Genomic DNA, 23,801 nt, shown 5'->3' with positions numbered 1-23,801 from the left:
AAAGAAGGTTTATGAATTAAGAGTTATTAAAAATACATGTGAAAGTGGAGGTTCTCTGCCAAAAACAAATTGCAAAGCACGATGGAGACAAGATAAGGATAGATGTTTGATCTTGGGCCCTATGAAAATTGGATTATTGTCTATTTACCTGTAAAATGCACATCACGGGACACAACAGGCTATAATCTTGACTTTCTGGTTATGCATCACCTATAGGTGAATGGACACTGGCAGACCAATTAAACACAAAGTCCTCCCCTATATAATCCCTCCTTTACAGGAAGCATCTGCTTTTTGCAGCAAGCAATGAACTCCCAGAAAGAGAATGAAAGGGGAGGGACCCATGTCCCGTGATGTACTCCAGGACATGGATTTTTACAGGTAAGCGAGAAAAAAATCCAAATTTAATCTTACATCACGGGACAGACCATGCTATAATCATGACTATCTGGGATGTCCCAAAGCAATAAATGCACTTAAGGGAAGGGAGACATGGACGAAAAACAAAACATAAACACATGCTATCAATCTTAGAAAATGTACTTTACTTTTACACAACATGCTCCTGTCAAAAGCAGTATCCTCTGCAGCTCCTGCATCCACCTAATAAAAGCATGAGAATGTACATAGCCGAAGACAAGGTTGCAGCCTCGCAGACCTGAGCCACTGATGAGTAGCCCAAAATGCTCCCACACTCCTGGTAGAGCATGCTTTTGCCTGAAAAAGGCAGTCATTCACTCAAGCCTCTGACTTGAAGAGCACAGCTCTAACGGAACACCATGAATAGTTGCTTAGATGCCACCTGAGCCTTCCTGGGGCCTTCAGGTAAAAAAACACCAAAAAAAACCCTCACCACCTTTAAAAAAAAAAAAAAAAAAAAAAAAAAAAAGACAGCCTGAACCACACAGTGTGAAGAGCTTTTTCTCCTGGTGACTGGAGTATGAAAAAAAAAAAAAAAAAGAGGATGTAACATGGTGAAAAAAAAGTGGCTCCTAAAATGAAAGCGCTGCCAGCTCTGACACCCTTCTCACTGAAGTATTTGCAACCGAAAAAAAAAATTTACGAGTCAAAAAGACTAACGGAGTATCACAAAATTGGTTCCAAAGGTGGTTTCTAAAAAATTGGTGGGTCCATGTGTTTCACTTCATAATCAAAAAAGGTATGAATCAAAGAATGAATAGCTACTGGCAAAAAAGATAGACGATATCCAGTCTTTAATGGTACTCAAAGCTAAACTCATGTCTATTCCCATTCAGAAAAAAAAAAAAATACACATACTTGCAAGGGTGCCACTTCCTGGCTTCACAGCAGGGCACATAAGAAATCCGAGTCCTGTAGTAAACTCTCCTGGATGCCTGTTTCCTGGCCTTATGCAGAGCAGAAATAAAACGGCCCAGAAACACCCCAATAGTTTAGCACCTGGGCTGCTGTAGCCAGGCTGACAACAGAGCGAATGTAAAGCAGGGTGGAAGACTGGTCCCTGAGACAGAAGGTCTAGCTGGACAGAACATGCTCAAGGGCCATCCACTGCCGGGCCCATTAGGTTAGCATACTAAATTCACCTGGGCCAGGCTAGAGCCCCCAAGATAACAGGTGTTCCTGTCTAATGTAACCTGCGCAACGGACACGGAAGGAGTTGAACCTAAAACATTTCCCTGGAAGCAGCAGCTGGCGACTGAGAAGAGAATGCACACATGACATGGACAGGCGATACAGCTGGAACAAGACCTTCTGCCCATGTTCGAAAAAGACTCCGCTCCTCTTGGGCAGCCTGACTACTCATGCAGCCCTCTACTTAATGACATATGCCACCACCGTAGCCTATTCGGACTGAACTCTACTGTACGACTGCACAACTGGTCTGTCCAGTGACCAGTGTAAATCGAACAGTCTGAAGCTCCAGAATGTTGGGAGGGCCAATGAATTACCCGAGGAGACCAAGACTCCAGTACTGAAGCAGAAAATCCCAAAAATGGCTTAGCATCTCCTCAGACTGACATTGGTAGCCACTACCCACAAGACTACTGGAAGGAAAGACTTTTCCCTCCCCATGTTAAGTGGAACCATCCTCCAGACTAATATCCATAATACATAGGGAGCTAGGGACACATGGCAATCCAGACATTAAACCTGCTGCTCAAAACAGACAGGATATTCCTTCATACTGGCGTGGAGCAAAACTGAGCTTAGGCAACGGTCTTGTACACCATCCTTCCCAGCAGCCTCCAATGAAAGATGCATCAAAGGGAACCTTCACTTCCAGGATCGGATTTCTCAGAGGCCCTCAACTGGAGCTGTAGCCAGAACCCTGGCACTGTGTTCTGCCTCTGGATATGAATGCTTGTGGTGCCGAAAAGACCGCTTGGATGAGTAACCAGCTGCCAAAACAATTGTTCCTATATAAGCCAGATGCTTTTTGTTTTTTAAACAGCAAAACCAAGGAAACCTTTCCCCTGGAGATATTTTGGATGTGTTTGTCCAATGCTCACTAACAGACAATCTTCAAGAAAAAGAACAAACTCATACTTTTAATGGTGCAGCTCAGCAGACCAGCACTATACCCATAGGATCCTGTGCATGTGAACTAACACCGGAGCACTACATAGAAACTGTTGGACAGAGTCCTTCAGGGCAACTAGTGCAAATCACACAGCCTGAGGTAGTTCTGGAAATTCCATACTAGCTTCTTCCACGTGTTGGGTTTTTTTCCTCCTTAGGCAAGAGAAGAAAAAAACCTCCTCAGTGTTACAAACACCCTATCTGGGTGATCCCATACCACATAGACATCTGTTCTAAGGCTAGAGGCAACCTAAGTGTACCAATTCAGAAAACCTATACTAGCATCTTCTGTGCCTGAGACAGATTTCTGGCTGCCCTTTTTCAAGTTCTACCACTTTGCGCCATTAACGCAATTATTCTGGCAATACCCACCCTGACAATGCCACAGTAAAAGCCATGCTGAGTGACTTATGCTGAAGCTGACATACTAGGGGCAGCTACAATGCCAGACACGTTGTAGCTCAGATACCCAAAGGTCTATTAGGTAGGAGATGAAAACACTGCAGGACTATGGTGCCAACACTTAATTATGCAACAATTATGCAAGTATGCAGTTATGTGGATATGCAGGTACACAATTATGTAGGTATGCAGATACTACGATGCAGTCTGAGCACTGCCACATCCAGCAAAAACAGGCTGAGTGCAGCTCCATACAGTGTCCCTCAAAGGTTCTTGCTGTCAGTAACCACAGCAGCAAGGAACTCATGTGCCCCAGTACAACAGCCTGCTCTGTTCTTCCTGCATTAGCCTTCCTAGAGGCTCCTTCCGACCTACACCTGCCTTGTATAAGCACTATGGCCCCCGATGCGGCGAGCCAAGCTGACGGTAGGGGTGCCACCCGTGAGACCTGGTTGGGTGAGCCTGAGTCGAGCTGCTGACGTTACCTCCAGCCACAACTGCGCATGCGCGGGTGTACCACATGCACACTCCTTTCTGGTTTCTTGTGTGCTGGGTTAACAGACAAGTGAGATCACAAAAAATAGTGCCATTCAGAACAAAATACACACTTCCAGTTCCGGCGTTGTATGGAGCGGAGGTGAGCCGTCCTTGCTCCCGCCGCCCTCCAAAGCCTGCTGCACGTTGAGGTCCCCCCCCTCTGCCCGCAGCCCCGGGGAATTCATGGACCACATTGTGTAAGCTTCAGTCCCCCGCCTGTCACAGGGGGACACAGCGACCGCTGCAGCCAAGATGGCCGCCGCTGAAATAATCTCCATTGACACGGGATCAGCAGAGCCCTCACCAGCCACTATTCCTCAGCCTCCGGACCCTGCCTCACCAGCTGGCATCGCCCACGTAGTTATGGCACTCCTGGCACCTACTCTTATGGCGGCGGTCGACAGTGCTGTTCTTAAAGGGCTAGAACAGCTACACAAAGATCTCCACGCTCAGGCCCAGCCCATTACGCAGATGGAAGACAGGATCTCCTCCGTTAAAGACGATTCCTTGGCTGCTTCTGCAGCAGTAGCCCGACTCACCACAGTCTAAAGAGATCTTCAGGATAAGGTAGACTATCTAGAAAAATGCTCACGGCATAACAATTTGCACATTATAGGTTTGCCCGAGTCGTATTCTACCTCTATGCTGATCACCATATGTGCTACGTCCATTTCAGAGCACCTAGGCCTGTGACATGCCTGCGCGGTTGAAAGAGCCCACAGTATAGGCCCACTATCCGACTTTCGCACTAAACCGAGGCCGGTGATTACCTATCTAAACTACGCTGACAAAAAGGCCATCCTTCAGAAATTCCGGCGCACACATGCTTTATCTGTGGACAGACACCAACTGCTCCTGTTTGCGGACTACTCGATGGAGGTTATGCGACAACGTAAGGCCTTCTCTGCGATCTACTCCACTCTATCACAGGCAGGTTAAGTTCACCTTGGCTTATCCCGCTGTTCTTCATATCCAGCCGTCAGATGGAGAAAGGTTATCCTTCACCTCACTGTTGGAAGTGGAGCAATACCTTAACCTCCCTGGCGGTATTCCTGAGTGTAGCTCGGGGTAAAGTTTCAGTACTGCAAGCTGTAACCCCGAGCTACACTCGGGCTTACCATGCGGCGCTGCTCCACGATCCCTCGGTCACTTACCTTGTCCTGCGCTCCCGCGATGTCCTTCCTGCAGTGTCCCCGGCAATGTAATCCGGCGGATGCCGGCATCTGTCATCTGGGTTCCATCCTCTGCGAGCGTCGGGACGTACGGGGGACAGAATGGCGGGAAATGTGAAAATGACAAAAAGTGACATTCACAAAAATCACTAAAATCACATAGCAAAACATTACTATACCAAACCATTTCACAAACATTTTGTCCCGAGTGCTTTGCCCTGTGCCCTGCCTTCATTTTTACTGTTCTTTCTACCTGGAAACTGAGAAATGTCCATGGCGTCCAAAAAAGCGTCCCTTTAGGTCAAAAGCGGTTTTAGACCAGCTAGAGAACAGTGATAGTAAATTAGAACTACTTGCAGAATTGAGTGATGATTCGTGGGGAAATTCGTCAGACACTGAAAACGATTTTGCGACTTTGCTCAGTGATGTGCGAACTTGGCGCAATATTTCAAATTTCAGTGTTTTTGGTTTGATATTTAATATTATTTTTTATGATGTATTAAATTATAATTTATGATTTCGTGTTTCAAGTTTTATCCTACCCGGGATGTTTACTAGATTCTTGTTCGGACAGATTTCAGTGAGTTATTCCTAAGAAATTACAGGCCTACAATATAAAACGCCAAAATTTCCATGCAAAATAATGGTACCGCTTTCAGCACCAAAAATCTGAAATAATCATACCGCCAGGGGGTTTAACAGTACCCTCTGAAGCAGCCATTGATCAAAGTCCCTCTTCCTCCCCCCTCAAAAAAAAAAAAAAAAAAAAAAAAAAAAAAAGGGAAATTCCGTGCCCTTCCAGAATCAAACAAGTCCTCAAAAGCCACTGCATAAACGGGTGCGCTTTGGTCGGGTCGAAGATAGTTACGTAGATAGTTACGTTACCAGCTAACTTGTTTCATCGAATGAAATGTAATGGTTTTCTTTGTATTTCTATGCTTTCTCAGGGACTGATATAATTTGTCTTATAACGGTTAATGTTTGCCATATGTCTTGTTCAGGCCTCCCCTGTGGCGATTCGCCCAGCTTGCCTGTCCCCTCGGATGGGCAAAGAGGGTCTTCAGATATTTTTAATTCTCTTTTCACTATTACCCCACTTTCCTCCACCCCCACTCCCCTCCCCGTATGCGTTGTTGTCCAAGACAGTAGTGGAGTGTTGAGTGCAAGAGCTTCACTGGATAGCTCTATGCGGGGAAAAAGTGAAGTTCCTGATCTACTTGGGGAGCTTCTCCCAATTTGTTAGAGAAGTTCTGCATTTATTGTTTTGCATGGTCTTATTGCTGCATTTCCCTAGGTGATGAATATTGCACCAATCAACCTTGGGGGTGATGCCTGGAGTGGTTCTGTCCTATTGTAGGCCTTATCCAAATTTTTTATGACAGACATGGTTGCACCAGGTGACAGGTGTCACTTGAAGGTAATCTTGTGGAATGTTATGGGGCTACGCTGACCGAAAAAAAGTATGCAAGTACCACGTCATTTGAAACGTTTCGGGACAGGAGACCTCTCTTCGCCAGCGGATCTTTTTCGTCTTTGGAGACTGAGTGGGTCAGTTGTTTGGTTCTCCGGCCATGGGCCATAAGGCGGGAGTAGCTATACTATTCCACAAAAATTTGCGTTACACTGTTCGCTCTGTTAACTCTGATTCTGAAGGTCGCTGACTCACTGTCCATATTACTGTTGCCTCTCGTGACATTACTATCTCCACGACAAACTTTTACCAGGGTCTGACTTCATGGGCCTTACAAATTCCAGAATCTTGTTATATCCTGGGCGGGGACTTTAAACGCAGTTATGCACAATGATATTGATTGAAATAGAGACCATTCCTAGACAACTGCCTCTGTGTTCCTCCTCTACCACTTTAGCAGCATCTATGGATATGCTTAATCTCCATGACGTATGGGGGTTTATTTACTAAAGCTGGAGAGTGCAAAATCAGACTCACTTCTGCATAGAAACCAATCAGCTTCCAGGTTTCATTGCCAAAGCTTCATTGAACAAGCTGAGGTTAGAAGCTGATTGGTTTCTATGCAGAAGGGAGTCTGATTTTGGACTCTCCAGCTTTAGTAAATAAACCCCATGGTGTCTCCAACACCCGACAGACCAGGAATATACGTTCTAGTCATTCCCTCATGACTCTCTTGGATTGGCTATCTTTTTTGCTCGGAGCCTCTCTTGTCTATGCTACGTAGAATGACCATTTCCGATATGGCCATTTACGACCATTGTCCCATCCTATTATAGTGGTCTGGGTTGAAAACTCCAAATTCCCCGAGCCCCTGGCGCTTCCCTGCTTATTTGGCCAATAATGAAGACTTCAGATTCTTGCCATGCTGCAAGTAAATGAGACTTGAAGACATGAAAGAAGCACATTTAACCACTCCTAACCTATTTTGGGAAGCAGTTTCTATCTCCTATCGCATAATCTCCTATACCACACAATTTAAGAATAGGTCCCAACTGCTTTACCAACAGGCGAGCGAATCTCTTCGTCAGGCACATATTGCGCTCTCCCTCAATCACACGCACAAGAATAGGCAGAACTGGCAATCTGCCAAACGATTGGCTTGATTGATTATTGGGCTGAACACCAGGAAGCAGCCAAATCAGCCTTTTCCACTTTAAAATTTTATAGATATGGCAATAAGGTGGGAAAGCTGTTGGCACGGCTTAGTGCGGGCCCTCGTACTCCCACTGATATCTCTGTGCTCCAGTCACTCATGGGCAATGTCTTAATGCTGTCATCTGATATTAACTACCTTCTCACATCCTATTATACTTTCTTGTATTCAGAGGACCCGATTGATTCTAGAGCTGCCAAAGGACTTTCTAGCCTCTATAAATCTCCCCAAGCTTTCTGGATTCCAGTTAACCGCCTTAAAATGCTCCCATTACACAAGACAACATTTTTGCCACTATCAAATACCTACCCTGGGCTAAAGCTGCTGGACTCGACGGTCTTGAATTCCGCACTGACACTCTGTATCATGTCTATAAGGCAATGTGGGAGGATGGCCCATATCCTCCGACTGGCTCCCAGGCGCACATTAAGCTCATAGCCAAGAAAGGGAAAGACCCACTTCTCCCAGGATCATACCGACCCATCTCTTTAATCAAAATAGATGCCAAAATCGTGGGATCCAGCTTGGCTCTACTGCTTCCCCAAAACACTACATTCAGCTCAATCCAGATTCGTGCCGGGTCGCTTGGCAACGCTTAACATTCGTAAAAGTACTATTAACCCTGGAACATGCTAAAACAAACCCACAGATGGATCTAGCCCTTGTTATCAAAGGCTTTTTCAGTGTCTAAAGATATAAGCTTTGCTTGGCTCTTCATGGTTATGAGGAGGTTTGGTTTTCCACGCCCTATTTTGAACGCATGTACTCCTCGCCCACAGCCAGACTAGTCACACCTATTTCCTCAAGCATTCCTCTGACCAAAGGCACTAGGCAGGGCTGCCCGCTCTTCCCCCTCTTCTTGATCACCCTTGAACCTTTGTCCAGATGGCTCAATTAGATGTTGGGGGGGTATACTAGTGTCAAGATAGGTGACCTTGCTCTCCGCTCAGCTCTCTTTGTGGATGATCTATTACTAATTTTCCTCAGATTCACCCAAAGACTTCCTACTACTTCGGGACCTGTATGCGACCTTCCGTAAATATTCCAGCCTTAGAATCAATTTCGATAAGAGCGAAGTACTCCCTTTGAATGCTACTACATCAAAGCGTTTGACTCCTTTTGGTATAGCTACTCAATCCATCAAGTATTTTGGCATCCGCATAGACAGAGAACAATCGTCTATTACCGAAATTACCCTTCTTTAATCAAGATTGTACAGGAATTGGAAGTCTGGACGACTCTTCCCCGTTCATTTTGTAAAGATGACATCTCCCAAAGAGTGGTTTATTTCGCAAGACTGCTCTATCCTTTGCAAACACTCCCTCTTCTGTTAAAACATTGATATTAGAAAGATCCATAGGGCTCTACAGATCTCTCTGTGGCAGCGTAAAAAAACATCGTATTGCACTACAAACGATTCGTCTTCCAAAGAGTGAAGGAGGTGCAGGCCTGCTGAATATTAGATTCTACAACCTGTCCTGCTTCATCCATCAGTCTTGATTGAATATTGGGATTTCCCAGTAATCCAAACTACTTCCTAGAAGAGGCCCTGGTCTCTCGGCTACACCTTCCAACCATTCTGCATTCTAACCTCAAGCCCTTATCTTGATCCCTCCGATCTTATTTCCTGATTAGACACAATATTGGCCTGGAGGGAAATGCCACAACTACTCGACCTACCGCAAAGGATATCCTCCCATCTGCCTATTCTTGCAAACCCTATGTTCCCTCCAGTGAGTGAGCATGCAACATTTAACCACTGGTCTCAGTGGACTAACGTTATATCCATCTTTGATGATACCAAAACGTACCTTCCAGCCCTTTTCAGTACTAGCTGCCAAATACTCCCTACTGGGATTTCATATCTTTCACTACCATCAGCTGGTGACCTTCCTCAGAATGTGTTATTCTCCAAAACTATATCCATTCCAGCGCACCTTTATTGAAACTAGTCAGGATAATTATTCCATCTTGGCAATTTACTCTCATCTAATCATCAGTCTGCAAAGTACCATCTTACTCCTTTTAAGCCATGGACTCCCATTTGGTCTACTTATGATGCTCCGGTCAAAATATTGTTAGTAGAGATGAGCGAATCGAACATGGCGAAGTGGAATTCGTTTCAAAGATCAGGAAAAATTCGATTCGCGCCGAATCCGAAAATTAGCAAACTTCGGATGCGTGAATCGAATTTTCCCAAAAATGGCGGCGACATGTGTGGCGACGGAGCAGGGATCTCTGGGAAGGCGCGCAGACAAGGCGCGCTGACCCATAATGCATTCATTCATGACAAGTGATCGCATTAGCCAATCAGCAGCCAGCCAGCCAGCACTGTGTAATGGTGGAGCTATAAATCGCGGCCATCTTAGAATTCTCCATTAGCCTCCGGTCATTCAAGAGAGACAGACCTCTGTGTATTAGGGACAGAGTTAGGGCCACAGAGACTTTAGGGCCACAGAATCGTTACTCAGGGACACAGAATCGTTACTCAGGGACACAGAGTCGTTACTCAGGGACAGACACAGAATCGTTACTGAGGGACACAGAATCGTTACTCAGGGACACAGAATCATTACTCAGGGACAGACACAGAAATGTTACTCAGGGACACAGAATCGTTACTGAGGGACACAGAATCGTTACTCAGGGACACAGAATCGTTACTCAGGGACACAGAATCGTTACTCAGGGACACAGAATCGTTACTCAGGGACACAGAATCGTTACTCAGGGACACAGAATCGTTACTCAGGGACAGACACAGAATCGTTACTCAGGGACACAGAATCGTTACTCAGGGACACAGAATCGTTACTCAGGGACACAGAATCGTTACTCAGGGACACAGAATCGTTACTCAGGGACACAGAAGCGTTACTCAGGGACACAGAAGCGTTACTCAGGGACACAGAAGCGTTGAATTAAAGAGTATGTCAGACAACACGCAGAGGAGTGGCAGAGGAGACAATGTTTCAGGAGCGAGCAGACGTGGCAGCAGAGGAAGGGGTCGAGGCAGCACTAGTCGCAGCCAGAGGCCAGTGCTCCCGGTGTCATCCAGCGGTCGTGTCTCCACCAACAACCCTGCCGTCATCGATTGGTTGGCTCGGTCGTCTTCCTCTTCCCAGGTCACCTCTGACACCTACAGCCAACGGTCGGTGGGTACGTCAGACACAACCATTAGTTGGCATGGCCCAGGAGCAAGCCCACTGAAATCACGTGTCCTCTACCTGCCCCTGTCCTTTGGTGTTCCCTCACCAAGCGAAGTATCGCATGCTGTGGGCTCAGCCCCACTGTACAGTGAGGAAGAGCTAACAGAGGGCGGTCAGGAACGGGGGGAGACATCCGCCTCTTCAGCAGCCAGGCGAAGAAGTACTGGCAAGGAGAGTGGCTCGGTAGCCGGTCTAGAGACAGGTCTGTCTCCTGACCCACACGCAGCCGAGGGGGCTAGTAGTGACGCGGAGACCCTAATTGATGCTGATGAGGCTGATCGCACTTGGCAGCCTCGTCGTCATCAGGCTATTGCTTCCGCATCATCAGGAGAAGAGGGTGCCAGCTTGCCAGCGAGCAAAACAGTCGGTGGGTTGCCCAGGAGGCAGCAGGGTCGCAGCAGTGTCAGTGGAGCCAAACGGCCACGGAGTAGAGCACCAGCTTCACTGCAGCCTACCACCACGGCCAGTAGTGGTGCCGGTGTGCACAGAGGAAGTAGCAGTCAGCCAGTGAGGAGTAGCGGGGGCAAAGTTTCCTACTCGGCGGTGTGGCAATTTTTTGTCAAGCCGCCCGAGGAAGTAAACGTAGCCGTATGTCGACTATGTGGCCAGAAAGTCAAGCGTGGCCAGGGGGCCCATGTTGGGACTACAGCGTTGCGTCAGCATATGCAGCGTCGCCATTCGGTGGCCTGGGAAAACCATGATAAAGATAAGGCGGTTCTGCCTGCCCCAGCCCCCGGTCCATCACCCGCTCCGTTACTTGCTCCGTCACCCGACGTCAATCGCCCTCTATCAGCCAGTCAAGGCTCCAACACCTCTGCTGAGGGGAGTTGTCGCTCGTTGGCATCTTCCGCTCGTTCAGATGCTCCTTCTCCTGCTACTCCTCTTCACGGATTCCGTCAGCAGTCTTTCTTGGAATCCGTTTCCAAGAGACAACAGTTTGCGAGCACGCACCCGACGGTGCAGAAGCTGAACGTCCTCCTGTCCAAGTTGCTGGTGCTGCAGTCCCTCCCTTTCCAAGTGGTGGACTCAGCACCTTTCCGAGAAATGATGGCTTGTGCCGCGCCGCGGTGGAGAGTGCCAAGCCGGCATTTCTTCACCAAAAAGGCAGTGCCAGCCCTGCATTCACATGTAGAAGAGATGGTGGGCCAGTCTTTGAGCATTTCGGTCTCTGCCAAAGTGCACGGCAGCGCCGACGTGTGGAGCTGTAACTACGGTCAGGGACAGTACATGTCATTTACGGCCCACTGGGTGAACGTGGTGCCGGCACAGCCGCACCAGCAACTTGGACAGGTCACGCCGATTTTGCCTCCACGTTTGCACGTCCTTGGTCCAGCAAAGATGTCCGCCTCTACCACCTCTTCTTCCGCCGTGTCCTCAGCCGCCACCCCCGTGCCAAGTCCCATTACCCGACCGGCATATCACATGTGCAGGGCGCAACGGTGTCACGCTGTGCTGCACCTGGTATGCCTTGGCGAATGTAGTCACACAGGGGAGGAACTTCTCAGTGTAATGAACAGAGAAATCGACAGATGGCTGTCTCCGCGCAAACTGAAAATCGGAACCATGTTGACCGACAACGGAAAGAACATGGTGTCTGCTCTGCGTCAAGGAAGGTTGTGCCATGCGCCATGCATGGCTCATGTGTTCAATCTGGTTGTCAAGCGGTTCCTAAAATCCACCATCCCACTGCAAGACATCCTTAAAATGTCACGTAAACTTTGCATGCATTTCAGCCATTCCTACACCGCAAAGCACACCCTCCTTGAGCTGCAGCGGCAGAACGGAATTCCACAGCATCGCCTGATCTGCGACGTTGCAACAAGGTGGAATTCAACCCTACATATGTTAGACCGCCTTTACGAACAGCGAAAGGCCATCACCGATTTCCTGATGTTACAAGCGGATAAAAGGTACTCCCCTGTGTAACTTAGATGTCAGCCATTGGCAGCTCATGCGTGACACCTGCCGCTTGCTCAGGCCCTTTGAGGAGGCCACGCTATTCGTGAGTCGGCAGGACTATGGGATGAACGACGTCATTCCTCTGTTGCACGTCCTGGAACAAATGCTGATAACAATGGCTGGTCAGGGTGCGGTAGACATGGCGCACAGATCTCAACGCCACATGACCCCTGTGGGGGCAGGACAGGAAGAAGAGGAGGAGGTAGAGGAGGACATTGGTGCTCAGGAATTATTGAGTGAAATGGGTGGTTTTTCCACTCAGCGGACAGGAGTGGAGGAGCAGGAGCATCTGGTAGAGGAGGAGGAGGAGACAGAGGACCCAGACGCACCGTGGCAGTATGCTGTGGAGATGGAGGCAGGGAGTCCCTCGCATTCCTTGGCACAAATGGCCCATGGCATGCTCGGTTGCTTGCGTAGCGACAGCCGAATAATAACCATCAGACAGAGGGATGACTTTTGGCTGTCCACCTTGTTGGACCCTCGCTACCGTTCAAAAATGGGGGCCTTTTTCACACCTGCTGAGAGGGAGGCCAAAATAACGTACTATAAAAACCACCTATGTAGTCAGTTGGTCTCTGCCTTTCTGCGCCAACGTCCATCCTCAGACACTGTGGGCCCTGTGCGCTCGCGTTCCGCTGCCATGGCAGCAGGGGAGGGGTGGGGTGGTAGGAGCAGTGGCAGCTCCACCAGCAGCGGCTGCCTCAGTCTGCAGTCGATGATGAGTAGCTTTCTTCACCAGCGCAGTGAGGAAACTACTAACCAGCCGCAGCAGCATCAGGTGGACCTGGAGCAGGACCTCAAACAACAGGCTTGGGCCTACTTGGACAGCACCCTGCCAACCGAGGTAGATAATCCCCTTGACTACTGGGCAACGAAACTTGACATTTGGCCCCAAGTAGCTGAATTTGCCCTTGAAAGGCTGTCATGCCCGGCCAGTAGCGTGGCATCGGAGCGCGTGTTTAGTGCGGCAGGAGGTATTGTAACTCCGCGGAGGACACGACTGTCCACCCAAAGTGTGGAGAGACTCACGTTTGTGAAAATGAATCAGGCGTGGATTAGTCTGGATTTCAAACCACCAGTTCCTGACACAACTGACTAAATCCGCCATGAATCATGCCCCAAACATGTTATTATTTTTAACATAGGCCTCTGTATGGCCTTCAATTTAAGCTGCTTACGCTTTGCCACTCTGCCATGGGCCCCTGTACCGCCTCCTCTTGCTGCTGCCAGGTCCAGAGTGTGTCATGGGTCCCTGTACGGCCTCCCATTGCTGCTGTCTCCATCGCCACACTCTGCCATGTGCCACTTTTAGGTCTCCTCACACTGCTGGTGGGTTCCATTTTGTCATAGGGTGCTGGCAGATTACGGGCCTCCCATTGCTGCTGCCAGGCCCGTAATCTGCCATGGGCCCCCGTACCGACTCCTCATGCTGCTGCCAGGCCCGTAATCTGTCATGGGCCCCTGTACCGCCTCCTCATGCTGCTGCCAGGTCCAGAGTGTGTCATGGGTCCCTGTACGGCCTCCCATTGCTGCTGTCTCCATCGCCACACTCTGCCATGTGCCACTTTCAGGTCTCCTCACACTGCTGGTGGGTTCCATTTTGTCATAGGGTGCTGTATGGCCTCCCATTGCTGCTGCCAGGCCCGTAATCTGCCATGGGCCCCCGTACCGACTCCTCATGCTACTGCCAGGCCCGTAATCTGTCATGGGCCCCTGTACCGCCTCCTCATGCTGCTGCCAGGTCCAGAGTCTGTCATGGGTCCCTATACGGCCGCCCATTGCTGCTGTCTCCATCGCCACACTCTGCCATGTGCCACTTTCAGGTCTCCTCACGCTGCTGGTGGGTTCCATTTTGTCATAGGGTGCTGTATGGCCTCCCATTGCTGCTGCCTCCACCGCCACACTGTGGCTCCACACTCTGGTTTTGGCCCCGTGACTGCCCAAATGAGTGAAGTGTGCGGTGATTCTAAGATCGACGGCACTCATCTGCATGTCATACTGACTGACAGTATTATTTCTCTTCCCCAGCAGACTCCAAGGGCATTTAAATTAAAGGTACAGTGTTCCGCACTAATATAAAGGCTCTCTGAAGCCTAGAAACACCCTTTTTACACGTTAAATTCGCAGCAAATATATTCGCCTCGAATCGAATTTATTCCGCGAATTTGGCGAATCAGCCGAATCGAATTTTTGAATAATTTGCTCATCTCTATTTGTTAGGATACCGGAAAATCTCTTCAATCATCCTCTGCGAAACATGGCAGGAAACTCAATTTAAAATAATCCACAGAGCTTACTATCCTTTCTCAGCGAATCCAGGGGCTACTCCCCACCCTACATGTCCTTGGTGTGACCACACCCGATCTACTTTGTTTCATCGCCTTTGGGAATGTACCCGAGTTTCCACCTTCTGGGACCAAGTTCTTTGCTGAGAGAGATGTTATACAGATGATTAATGTAACAAAGACCCTATGCTCGGTCTCTTCAATTATCAAGATCCCGTGATGTCAGCAAGTCCAAATGCTCTTCCTCAGTGGATTCATATTTGTTGGTGGCTTGCAGAGCACTCATGCAAGCTTGCATACAGCCAAACCCTCCACAGCTTAAAATGGTAATACAGACATTAACTGCCCTATTTAAACTGGAGAAGCTGGACAATATTACCCAGAATTTTAAATCTTCAGGTCGCTTCATCTCTAAATGGCGCTTTATGGAACACTCCTTTACTCCTTCGGAACTGGCCACCCATGTGGAACCTTTGCGATATTCGGTTTGGTATCTCAAAGCTCAACTTACCAATATGCTGGGTAAACTACGATTGCTTAACTCCTCTCGTAGCCCCACTCCACAGCTCTATGTTTCCCAGTCACGTAATGGAGCCCTTGCTCCTCATGTTTCTTAGCCCATATGACACTCTTTCCCAATTGTCTTTTTGATAGAGATGTAATTGTTCCGTTCCTAGGGAATTGCCGAAATTTGTTTTTCTTTCTTGGAATTTGGCCTATGTTGTACTGATTTGTTGTGACATTATTATTATTATACAGGATTTATATAGCGCCATGAAAAAAAATGGTTTACAGAGTTGTATGTCAAGGTATTTTTGTTCCAAGCGTATAAAATTCAATAAACATAGTTTAAAAAAAAAACCAACACGCAGTCTGCCTCCTAGTGGACAATATATGTAGTGCAGGAAAAATATGCCATACTTTTTTTTTTGTAAAAAGGGGACCCCCATACTACTACTGCCAATCCTGACACATGAAGTTGACTATTGACAGCCATCCATTCTTCACCTCTCACAGCAGGCTTGGTCACCAAGGACCTTTAAAGACTGTCCCTTTCTTTCTGGATTCACTGTCTTCGATGGGTATAGCACCATGTGGGAAAACACCTTGGTCAGGTGAAACTGCTAGGAATTCTGTAGCACATTGAATACCTGAAGAGGATTGCCTGTAATGCAGCCTTTTAATGCTAGACAATCTTCCAAATGAGGCTTGGATACCATCCATCAGGCATGCAGATGTTTTGATTTATGCTATGAATTTGCTGTACAAAATCCTCCTGCATGGACACAGTTTGCTGCTTTTTAGACTAAAATCGCAGGACTGGTCTTGGGTTGTCCTTGTTTCATGCATTGTATACTCCTGCCACTACCAGTTGAGCCTGTCCCTCTTTCAATAGCCCACTTTAAGATTGACTAAATTATAAAGATGCCCAACTAATCAAGGTTATTATACATAAAAGGTCAGCATTCCAGCTAACCTGACTGGTTATAGGTCACAAAGAAATGTTTTCCCTCCCAGCCACAACCTTCCTCCATAATCACAGTTAAGTATATTTTATAGTAATATCTAATGTTTGCATATCCTTGGAGAATTGGTAATATACAGTACATACCATTTTTAAAGAAAACAAGAGTGAGCAGGCAAAACAATTTTTGTATTTCTTATAGGATTCATATTCAACTGTAGTTCAGAACAAAAGGGCACAATCAAAAAAAAACATGGCAACAAGTAAACAAATGAAACGGCCCCTGTTCAAGAGTCTGCACACCCTTAGTTCTTAATGCTGTGTATTGTCTCCCTTTAGTATCAATGACAGCGTGCAGTCTTTTGTAATAGCTGTCTATGAGGCCTTGAATTCTTGCAGGTGGTATAGCATAGCTGCCCATTCGTCTTGGCAAAATGCCTCCAAGTCGTGCAAAGTCTTTGGTCGTCTTACAAGAACCGCATGTTTGAGATCACCCCATAGTGGTTTGATGATTAAGGTCAGGAAACTGATGGCTACTCCAGAACCTTCACCTTTTTCTGCTGTAACCACTGGAGGGTCAACTTGGCCTTGTGCTTAGGGTCATTGTCGTGTTGGAACAGTTCTAAAATGTCCTATGCGCAGCTTTTGTGCAGAAGAATGCAAAACTGTCTGCTAGCATTTTCAGATAACGTGCTGCAATTATGCAAATTTCACAAGATTTCTTGTGCCTTTAGAGCTCACCCCCCCCAAACCATCAGTTAGCCACCACCATTCTTTACAGTGGGGATGGTATTCTTGTCACTATAGGCCTTGTTGACTCCTCTCCACACACAGCGCTTATGGTTGTGATTTATAAAGCTATTTTGGTCTTGTCACTCACGATTACAGTGTGCCAGAAACCATCTTTCCAAAGCAACCTGCATTTCTACTGACGTTACCTGTGCTTTTTTCTATCGCAAACAATTCTAGAAGTTGTGGCAGCAATCTTTCTTGGTCTACCTGATTTTCTTAATAAGAGGGCAGCTAAATGGTTAGCACTTCTGCCTGGCAGTACTAGGGTCGTTGGTTCGAATCCCAGCCACGGCACCTCCTGCCTGGGGTTTGCATGTTCTCCCTGTCCCTGCGTGGGTTTCCTCTGGCTACTCCGGTTTCCTCCCACACTCCAAAGACATGCTGGTAGGTTAATTGGATCCTGTCTAAATTGGCCCTAGTATGTGTATGTATGAATGTGAGTTAGGGACCGTAGATTGTACGCCCCTTGAGGGTTAGGGACTGATGTGAATGTACAATATATATGTAAAGCGCTGCGTAAATTGACGGCGCTATATAAGTATCTGTAATAAATAAATAAGAGATTGAACAGTACTAACTGGCATATTCAAGTCTTTGCATAGTTTTGTATATCCTTTTCCATCTTTATAAAATTCCATTACCATTTGACAGTTTTCTGCTCCCCATGGCTCAGCATCTAGCCTGCTCATCCATGTGAGAACAAACTCATTGACTAAATATACACAGACAAGAATTGCAATAAAAAAAAAAAACAAAAAAAAAAAAAACACCACAACAGATGTGGGAAAGTATATACAAAAAAAAAAAAAAATCACCAGCGCCAAAAATTGTGAATTTAATTCCCAAATAAATGCTGCTGCTCCTTAGTGTAAACACTATTAAAATAACAGAAAACATCTAAACCGCGCAAATAAATACTCCAAACCATAGTTAAAATCAGCCTCCAACATCTAGGACCACCAGAGATCACTATTTTTTCTTTTTTAAATTTTTCTCTTTATTCTTTAATATTTTTTTTTAAGTTTGACATTTTTCAGTGTGGGTAACACATTTTAGAATAAGGATTTTCAGTAAACTGCAGTTTTAAATATTGTGAATAATTGTAATGAGTATTGTTGTTATATAGTGAAGCTTTAAAAGGTAATGGTTTTGCATTGCTGTTGAGATGGGAGATGTCCTGGAATTTCAATCGATCTATGCAATATGTATTGTAAAAGGATCCCGCATTAGCAATAGCTGACAGCTGAATTGGTTTAGTATTAGCATCTGACCAATCCAGTATAAGGGGGAGGATCTCATACTCACTATATCTAGGATGAGGACCGTAATAGTGTTGTGTGTGAAAACGCCATGGAGGAGGGGCAAAACGCTTCGCTGGCCAATGCACCACGTCACCTCCGGTGAGCGGAACACACGCCGGCATGCCAGCGTTTGGTATTTGCATTCATCCTGTTTGAGTCTTGCAGTATTACACTATACACATTTTTTTTTGTCTGCACCAATCATCTTTCTATGGCAAGTGATCTCTGGTGGTCCTGGAAGTTAGAGGCTGATTTTAACTACGGTTTGGAGTTCTGAGGCATATATCTATACCTGCATTGGGGGATTTCCACCTAAACCTGGTGATTGGAGGCTGAGTTGATGGGGTCTAGGATTCCAGAACCCATAATTAAGGCTTTTTTCACCAATATCTGGTGAATGCGGTATGTGATCTTAGCACAAACGGGTGTGAACACGGTTCAAGGGTCTTGGAATAAGGACTTTCAATTTCACTCTACTCACCATATTCATCTCAAAAATTATTTTGGAGTGGGACTATCCAATTAATATTATATATATTAGAAGTTATTTTGTATGATTTTTTTGAATTTATCATTTATTCTTTTGAGTATTTATTTGCGCTGTTTATATGTTTTCTGAGATGTGGGTAATTAACCTTTGACATATTAACCTGTGCATGTCACCTTGTGTGTCTGTACCAAAGACCAAACATTCCAGGGTATGTAAATGTTTGATTAAGGCTATTTGTGTGATTTCTGTTATTATGATTTAAAAAGGAGCCAAACTGTCATAATAAATGGCTTCATATGATCACTATCCTTAACCATTTGACGCCCGGCCAATAGCTGTATGGCGCCCGTAAAAATGCACTAGCTTTCCAGGAGGCCGCCATATGGCGTACTCCCACACATGCGCAGTTCGCGCACTTGCAGAGCCGCGCAGTGGCGCGATCTGTCATCGTCCGAGTACCTCGGACACGGCCCATGACAGATCTGAGTATGGGCCCCGTTGCCGGTACCATGTGACCTGCTGTGACCAATCACAGCAGGTTACATGACAGTTGTATATAATGGATGGCTTCATTCATGCCATCCATTGTATACTAGTGTCTAGCTGTGAATGGTCGCAGCTAATCACATGCACGTCATGTGATTAGCTGTGGCCAAATCACAGCTAAACACAAAAAAAAAAAAAAAAAAAAAACCTGAATGAAACGATGTCACTCAGGTAAATGCTTGCTTATAGCAAAGTAATTCTTTGCTATAAGCAAATTGTGTAAAAAAAAAAAAAAAATACTGATACTATGGTAACATTGTACTACCTTGGACATAGTGAAATATGAAAAAAATAAATCTTATGAAAAAAATAAATCTTAAAAAAGGAAAAAAAATTGTAATAAAACATTTAAAATAAATGAAAAAAAAAATAAAAATATATATATTTTTTTCACACTGTCACCAGTCACTGTCCCTGATCACCGCCATGCCAGTTATATGATGACGCTGTACTGCACTGGTGACCGTATGTAAAAAAAAAAAAAAAATAGTGAAAATAATTTTTTTTATTTTTTCATTTTCTGAAAAATGACAAAAAAAATACAACTTCAAAAAACTCGCCATGCCTGTTGTTATGAAGTACGTCGGACTGTCTACTTTGCAAAAAGGGGTCATTTAGGGGAGATCTGTACTATTCTGACATTCTTGGACCTCAAGAAATTAGATTGGCTGTCAGTAATTCAGAATCGATCAATATTCAGATATATCCCATAGTTTGTGAACTCTATAACTTTAATACAAACTAAAAAATACATCCTAATTTGGGTTATTTTTACTAAAGACATGTAGTAGAATACATCTTAGCCTAAATTTATGAACAAATATTTATTTGCAAACTTTTATAAGAGAAACAAATAAAAACATGTTTTTTTTAAAATTTCGTTCTTTTTTTGTTAATTTAGCAAAAAATAAAAACCCCGGCGGTGATTAAATACCACCAAAAGAAAGCTCTAGTTGTGTGAAGAAAATGATAAAATTTTAGTTTGGGTATAATGTTGTATGACCGCACAATTGTCATTCAAAGTGTGAGAGCGCTGAAACCTGAAAAATGGCCTGGGCAGGAAGGGGGTAAAATGCCCGGTATTGAATTGGTTAAACAAAAAAAAAAAAAAAAAAAAAAAAAAACTGTTTAGCATGTTCAGTCATTTTTAATATCAATGCCAAAATGTCATGATTTCTGTCAGGGTGTGCAAACCTGAGAGCACAAGTATATAATAAGAATTTTAGAATACCGGCTGGTCTATTGGTAAAATAGCTTCTTAACACACAACCATGCATCAGGATGCTTGCAGTTTAAAGTTTATTGACACACAAGAATTTGGTCCCAAATCATAAAGTGACTTATTGAGACTTAAGGAAAAAAAACAAAAAAAAAACAAAAAAAAAAAAAACAACTTACACAAAACAGTGCATTCATTCGAGCCCTGACAGCTTAACTTGCCTCCACAAAAGGGTTAAATATATTTTCTTTTTTTTTTATAAAGTAAATGTTGCTACAAAAATGTTTTATTCAGCCTCATAATGAATTTGATGCAAAAGTTTAAATTGAAAAAAAAAAAAACAAACACTTTAAATTCATACTGTAGTATGCATGATAACATTCATACCAAACAAGTTATCTTACATAAAGAATTTTATGCAAAAAAATCCATACCAGTTTTCATCACAAGCATAAAATAAGCTCTGTGCTACAAAGAGCACTTGTCAACACTGCAAGGACTTTGCAGGGCCTCATCTAAAAAAAACTGGGCCAAATGCAAAGTTTCTATGCTGTCATAACCTGGTTTTTCCTTTTATGTTTGTTTTACAGGCACTAGAAAAAGGACAGCTGTCTGATTGCAAGAGACATGACATTACCTTTCTTCCCCCAGTTTTTTTTTTTTCTAACCATGTTACCACAGTGTTTCAGGTGACTTGTATGAAAATAAATGATTACAGGTAACTTCCTACAATTTGTGTTCATCTGATATAAATATATAAATTACAAAAAAAAAAAAATCCATGAACAAGGTTAAACTGGTTGCTTACACACTGTAAAGTATATTTTAAAAACAGTTAAAAAAAAAAAAACCCACAAAAACCCACTTATCTGGACTTCACGTTTTGAACCGCCACCAAATGTGACTAGAAGAAATGCCTTTAGCAACGACTCAAGCTAAGAAGTGCAGAAGAAAAGGAGAAAAAACAGAAAAAAACCAAAAACAAAAAACCTACATCTACCCAATACTTACAACTTTCTGCTGAGAATGGCCACAGTTAAAAGATTCTTGTGCAAAATGAGAAGGTAAAATAACATAATAGCCATTTTGTAAAAGCATTTTCATTTAGATGGCTATTGATTGGGAGTTTTCCTTCTTTTTCAAGTACATTGCAAAGAACCCAAAACAAGTATAGAACCTTTGCCGAAAGGCTCTACAAGGAACCACCACTCGCCTGGCAGATACAACCCATTGTAAAAGCCAGGTTAGCTTAGAAGGAGTCTGAGGCCTTCTGATACTATCCATCAAACAATACCATCAGCTTTCTTCAAAGTATGGCCTTTTTTCCAAAAACCACTAGATACTTTCTAAACTGACAAAGGTTTTCAAAACCCATGAAACAATCAGACTAAAAACATCTACAGACAGTTAAAAAGACAAACATATACCATCCCACCAAAAGCATTACATCCCCTTCATCTATCATATCTTAAAAAAATAACAATCCAATTCAAGGTTAATAAAGTGAAACCTTGACATTTCCACCTTTTTTTCAGTGGAAATGGCAACATCTGCAAAAGATAACTAAGCTACAACTCCTTCATCCACGATATATGCAGTTAATGCATATCAGTGATAGGAACTGAGAAACTTTTCCTTATGTTAAGTTTCATGCTTTCCGTAAGGCATTAACAAGTTAGTCATTATTATCTTGATGCAAATTAACTAAAATCCCATTTGACTTTCGGAACTCTATTGCAAAAGGAACAGAAGCAAGTGGCTTCATATGAAAGGACATGCATGCAAACAAAAAACTCATCCTAAATTATTGCCACTGCAAAAAGAACTGGATAATCAGACCCTCAATCTGAACTGTTCTGTATGGGGTGGGGGTGGGGAGATCCAAAGTTCTTACAAGTCACCTGAAACAGGAAAAACAGATTATTTTAGACTTGTACACAACATAATGATGTTTACTAAAATTGTACAATCAAAAAGTTGAACTCATTGTCCCAACTCCATTCCCTTGAGTGCCATGCATGGGAGTAATGGAAAAAATAGCATCTCAAAATTAGGGATTTTATCCATATTATAAAATATGTAGGACCATGTAAAAAATGAAGGAAAATTAACTAGATGCCTTGCAGAAGGATCATGACCGAAGAGCAATAGTGTCTGAAAAGTTGGCTGTAAACAATCTACAGTACAAAAAAACTGCACTACAATTTGGGATGATGTTTATAATGAGGCTTTGGGGAAATAAAAATATATTTTTTTTTCACAGGAAACCTTTTCCAAAAACTATAGATCAGGATCATTATTATACCTTATTTAAAAAATAAAAGCTTTTGGAGCAGCATATTAAATAGAAAGGTATAGGACCAAAAGTAAGTCTACAGCCTGGAAAGGTTTTGCAGATGGAATATGCTGGAATTCATGTGTCCAAGTAAAGAACTGCAGACATATTACAATTTTGTAACAGGTGCGAAGGAGAAGTTGGCTGCCAGTTTCACTCTGCTTCGGCTCTGTTTCTTTACTGGACTTTCTTGCAATTCCTTTGAAAGCTTGGATTCTGGTTTGTCAGAATCTGGAAAAGAGTGTTCCGCATCCTCGTGTTTACCATTGGACTTGGTGTAGTTATTGGGTAATAAACTGTCAGAGGGTGGCTTGTTCTGGCATTCATCAATATTCGAGCCTGAATAAAGAAACACAGCTTATTTATAACATAAAATAAAAAACAAGCAGTATCAATCTAAATAAAATCATTATTTGCCGCCGTGGCCAATCAGAGGAAGTCATGTATTCATTAATACAAGTCTTCTCCTTAATGGTACGGCAGTATTAAACCCAAAAACAAAAATATATTACATGGTGGCTTACCAATTCTTAGATATGATGGCTGCATTTGTTGAGCCAGTAATACCCTTACTGTTAAAGGGTGTCTCAATTCTAGATGAAGTAGCAAAGCAGACACCTTTGGACAGCAGCAATGTATGTATAGGCTAGAGGGTACTGCTACAGTATATTTTTTTTTAGTTTAATACAGCTTTAATTTCAGCAGTAGCTGGGAAGTTGCGTGTACTACTGAAACTCAGCGCCACTTACTATATATGTAGCTATTACAGCACACCTAGTTACTGCATTGCTTAGCAATGTAAATAGTTTCTTTGGTTCAGCCTTTCCCAAACAAATTTAAAGTGACCAAAAAGTTCGAATTCTACTTTAAATAGATCAAATGATCTAATGGAAAAAGGTCTGTAAT

At 44.2% G+C, this 23,801-nt stretch overlaps 1 protein-coding gene across 5 annotated transcripts in view; it reads right to left on the bottom strand.

The window, feature by feature from the left end:
- Positions 1 to 20,623: 20,623 nt before the first annotated feature.
- The window catches only part of MARF1 (meiosis regulator and mRNA stability factor 1), a 243,654-nt gene continuing 240,476 nt past the window's right edge, over positions 20,624 to 23,801 (bottom strand). For 4 of the 5 annotated variants that reach the window (XM_089679093.1, XM_089679095.1, XM_089679094.1 and 1 more), the window contains one exon: positions 20,624 to 23,234. In XM_089679093.1, coding sequence (XP_089535219.1) covers positions 23,005 to 23,234 — 230 coding nt within the window. In that variant the 3' untranslated portion in view covers positions 20,624 to 23,004. The remainder of the gene's footprint in view (positions 23,235 to 23,801) is intronic. The other variant, XR_016312994.1, reaches the window with a different exon arrangement.

The sequence above is a fragment of the Staurois parvus genome, unplaced genomic scaffold (assembly GCF_062004578.1).
Source record: "Staurois parvus isolate SC_StPar_1 unplaced genomic scaffold, SC_StPar_1.0 ptg000217l, whole genome shotgun sequence".
Classification (NCBI taxonomy): domain Eukaryota; kingdom Metazoa; phylum Chordata; class Amphibia; order Anura; family Ranidae; genus Staurois; species Staurois parvus.
This window is presented reverse-complemented; position numbering and strand designations above follow the sequence as displayed.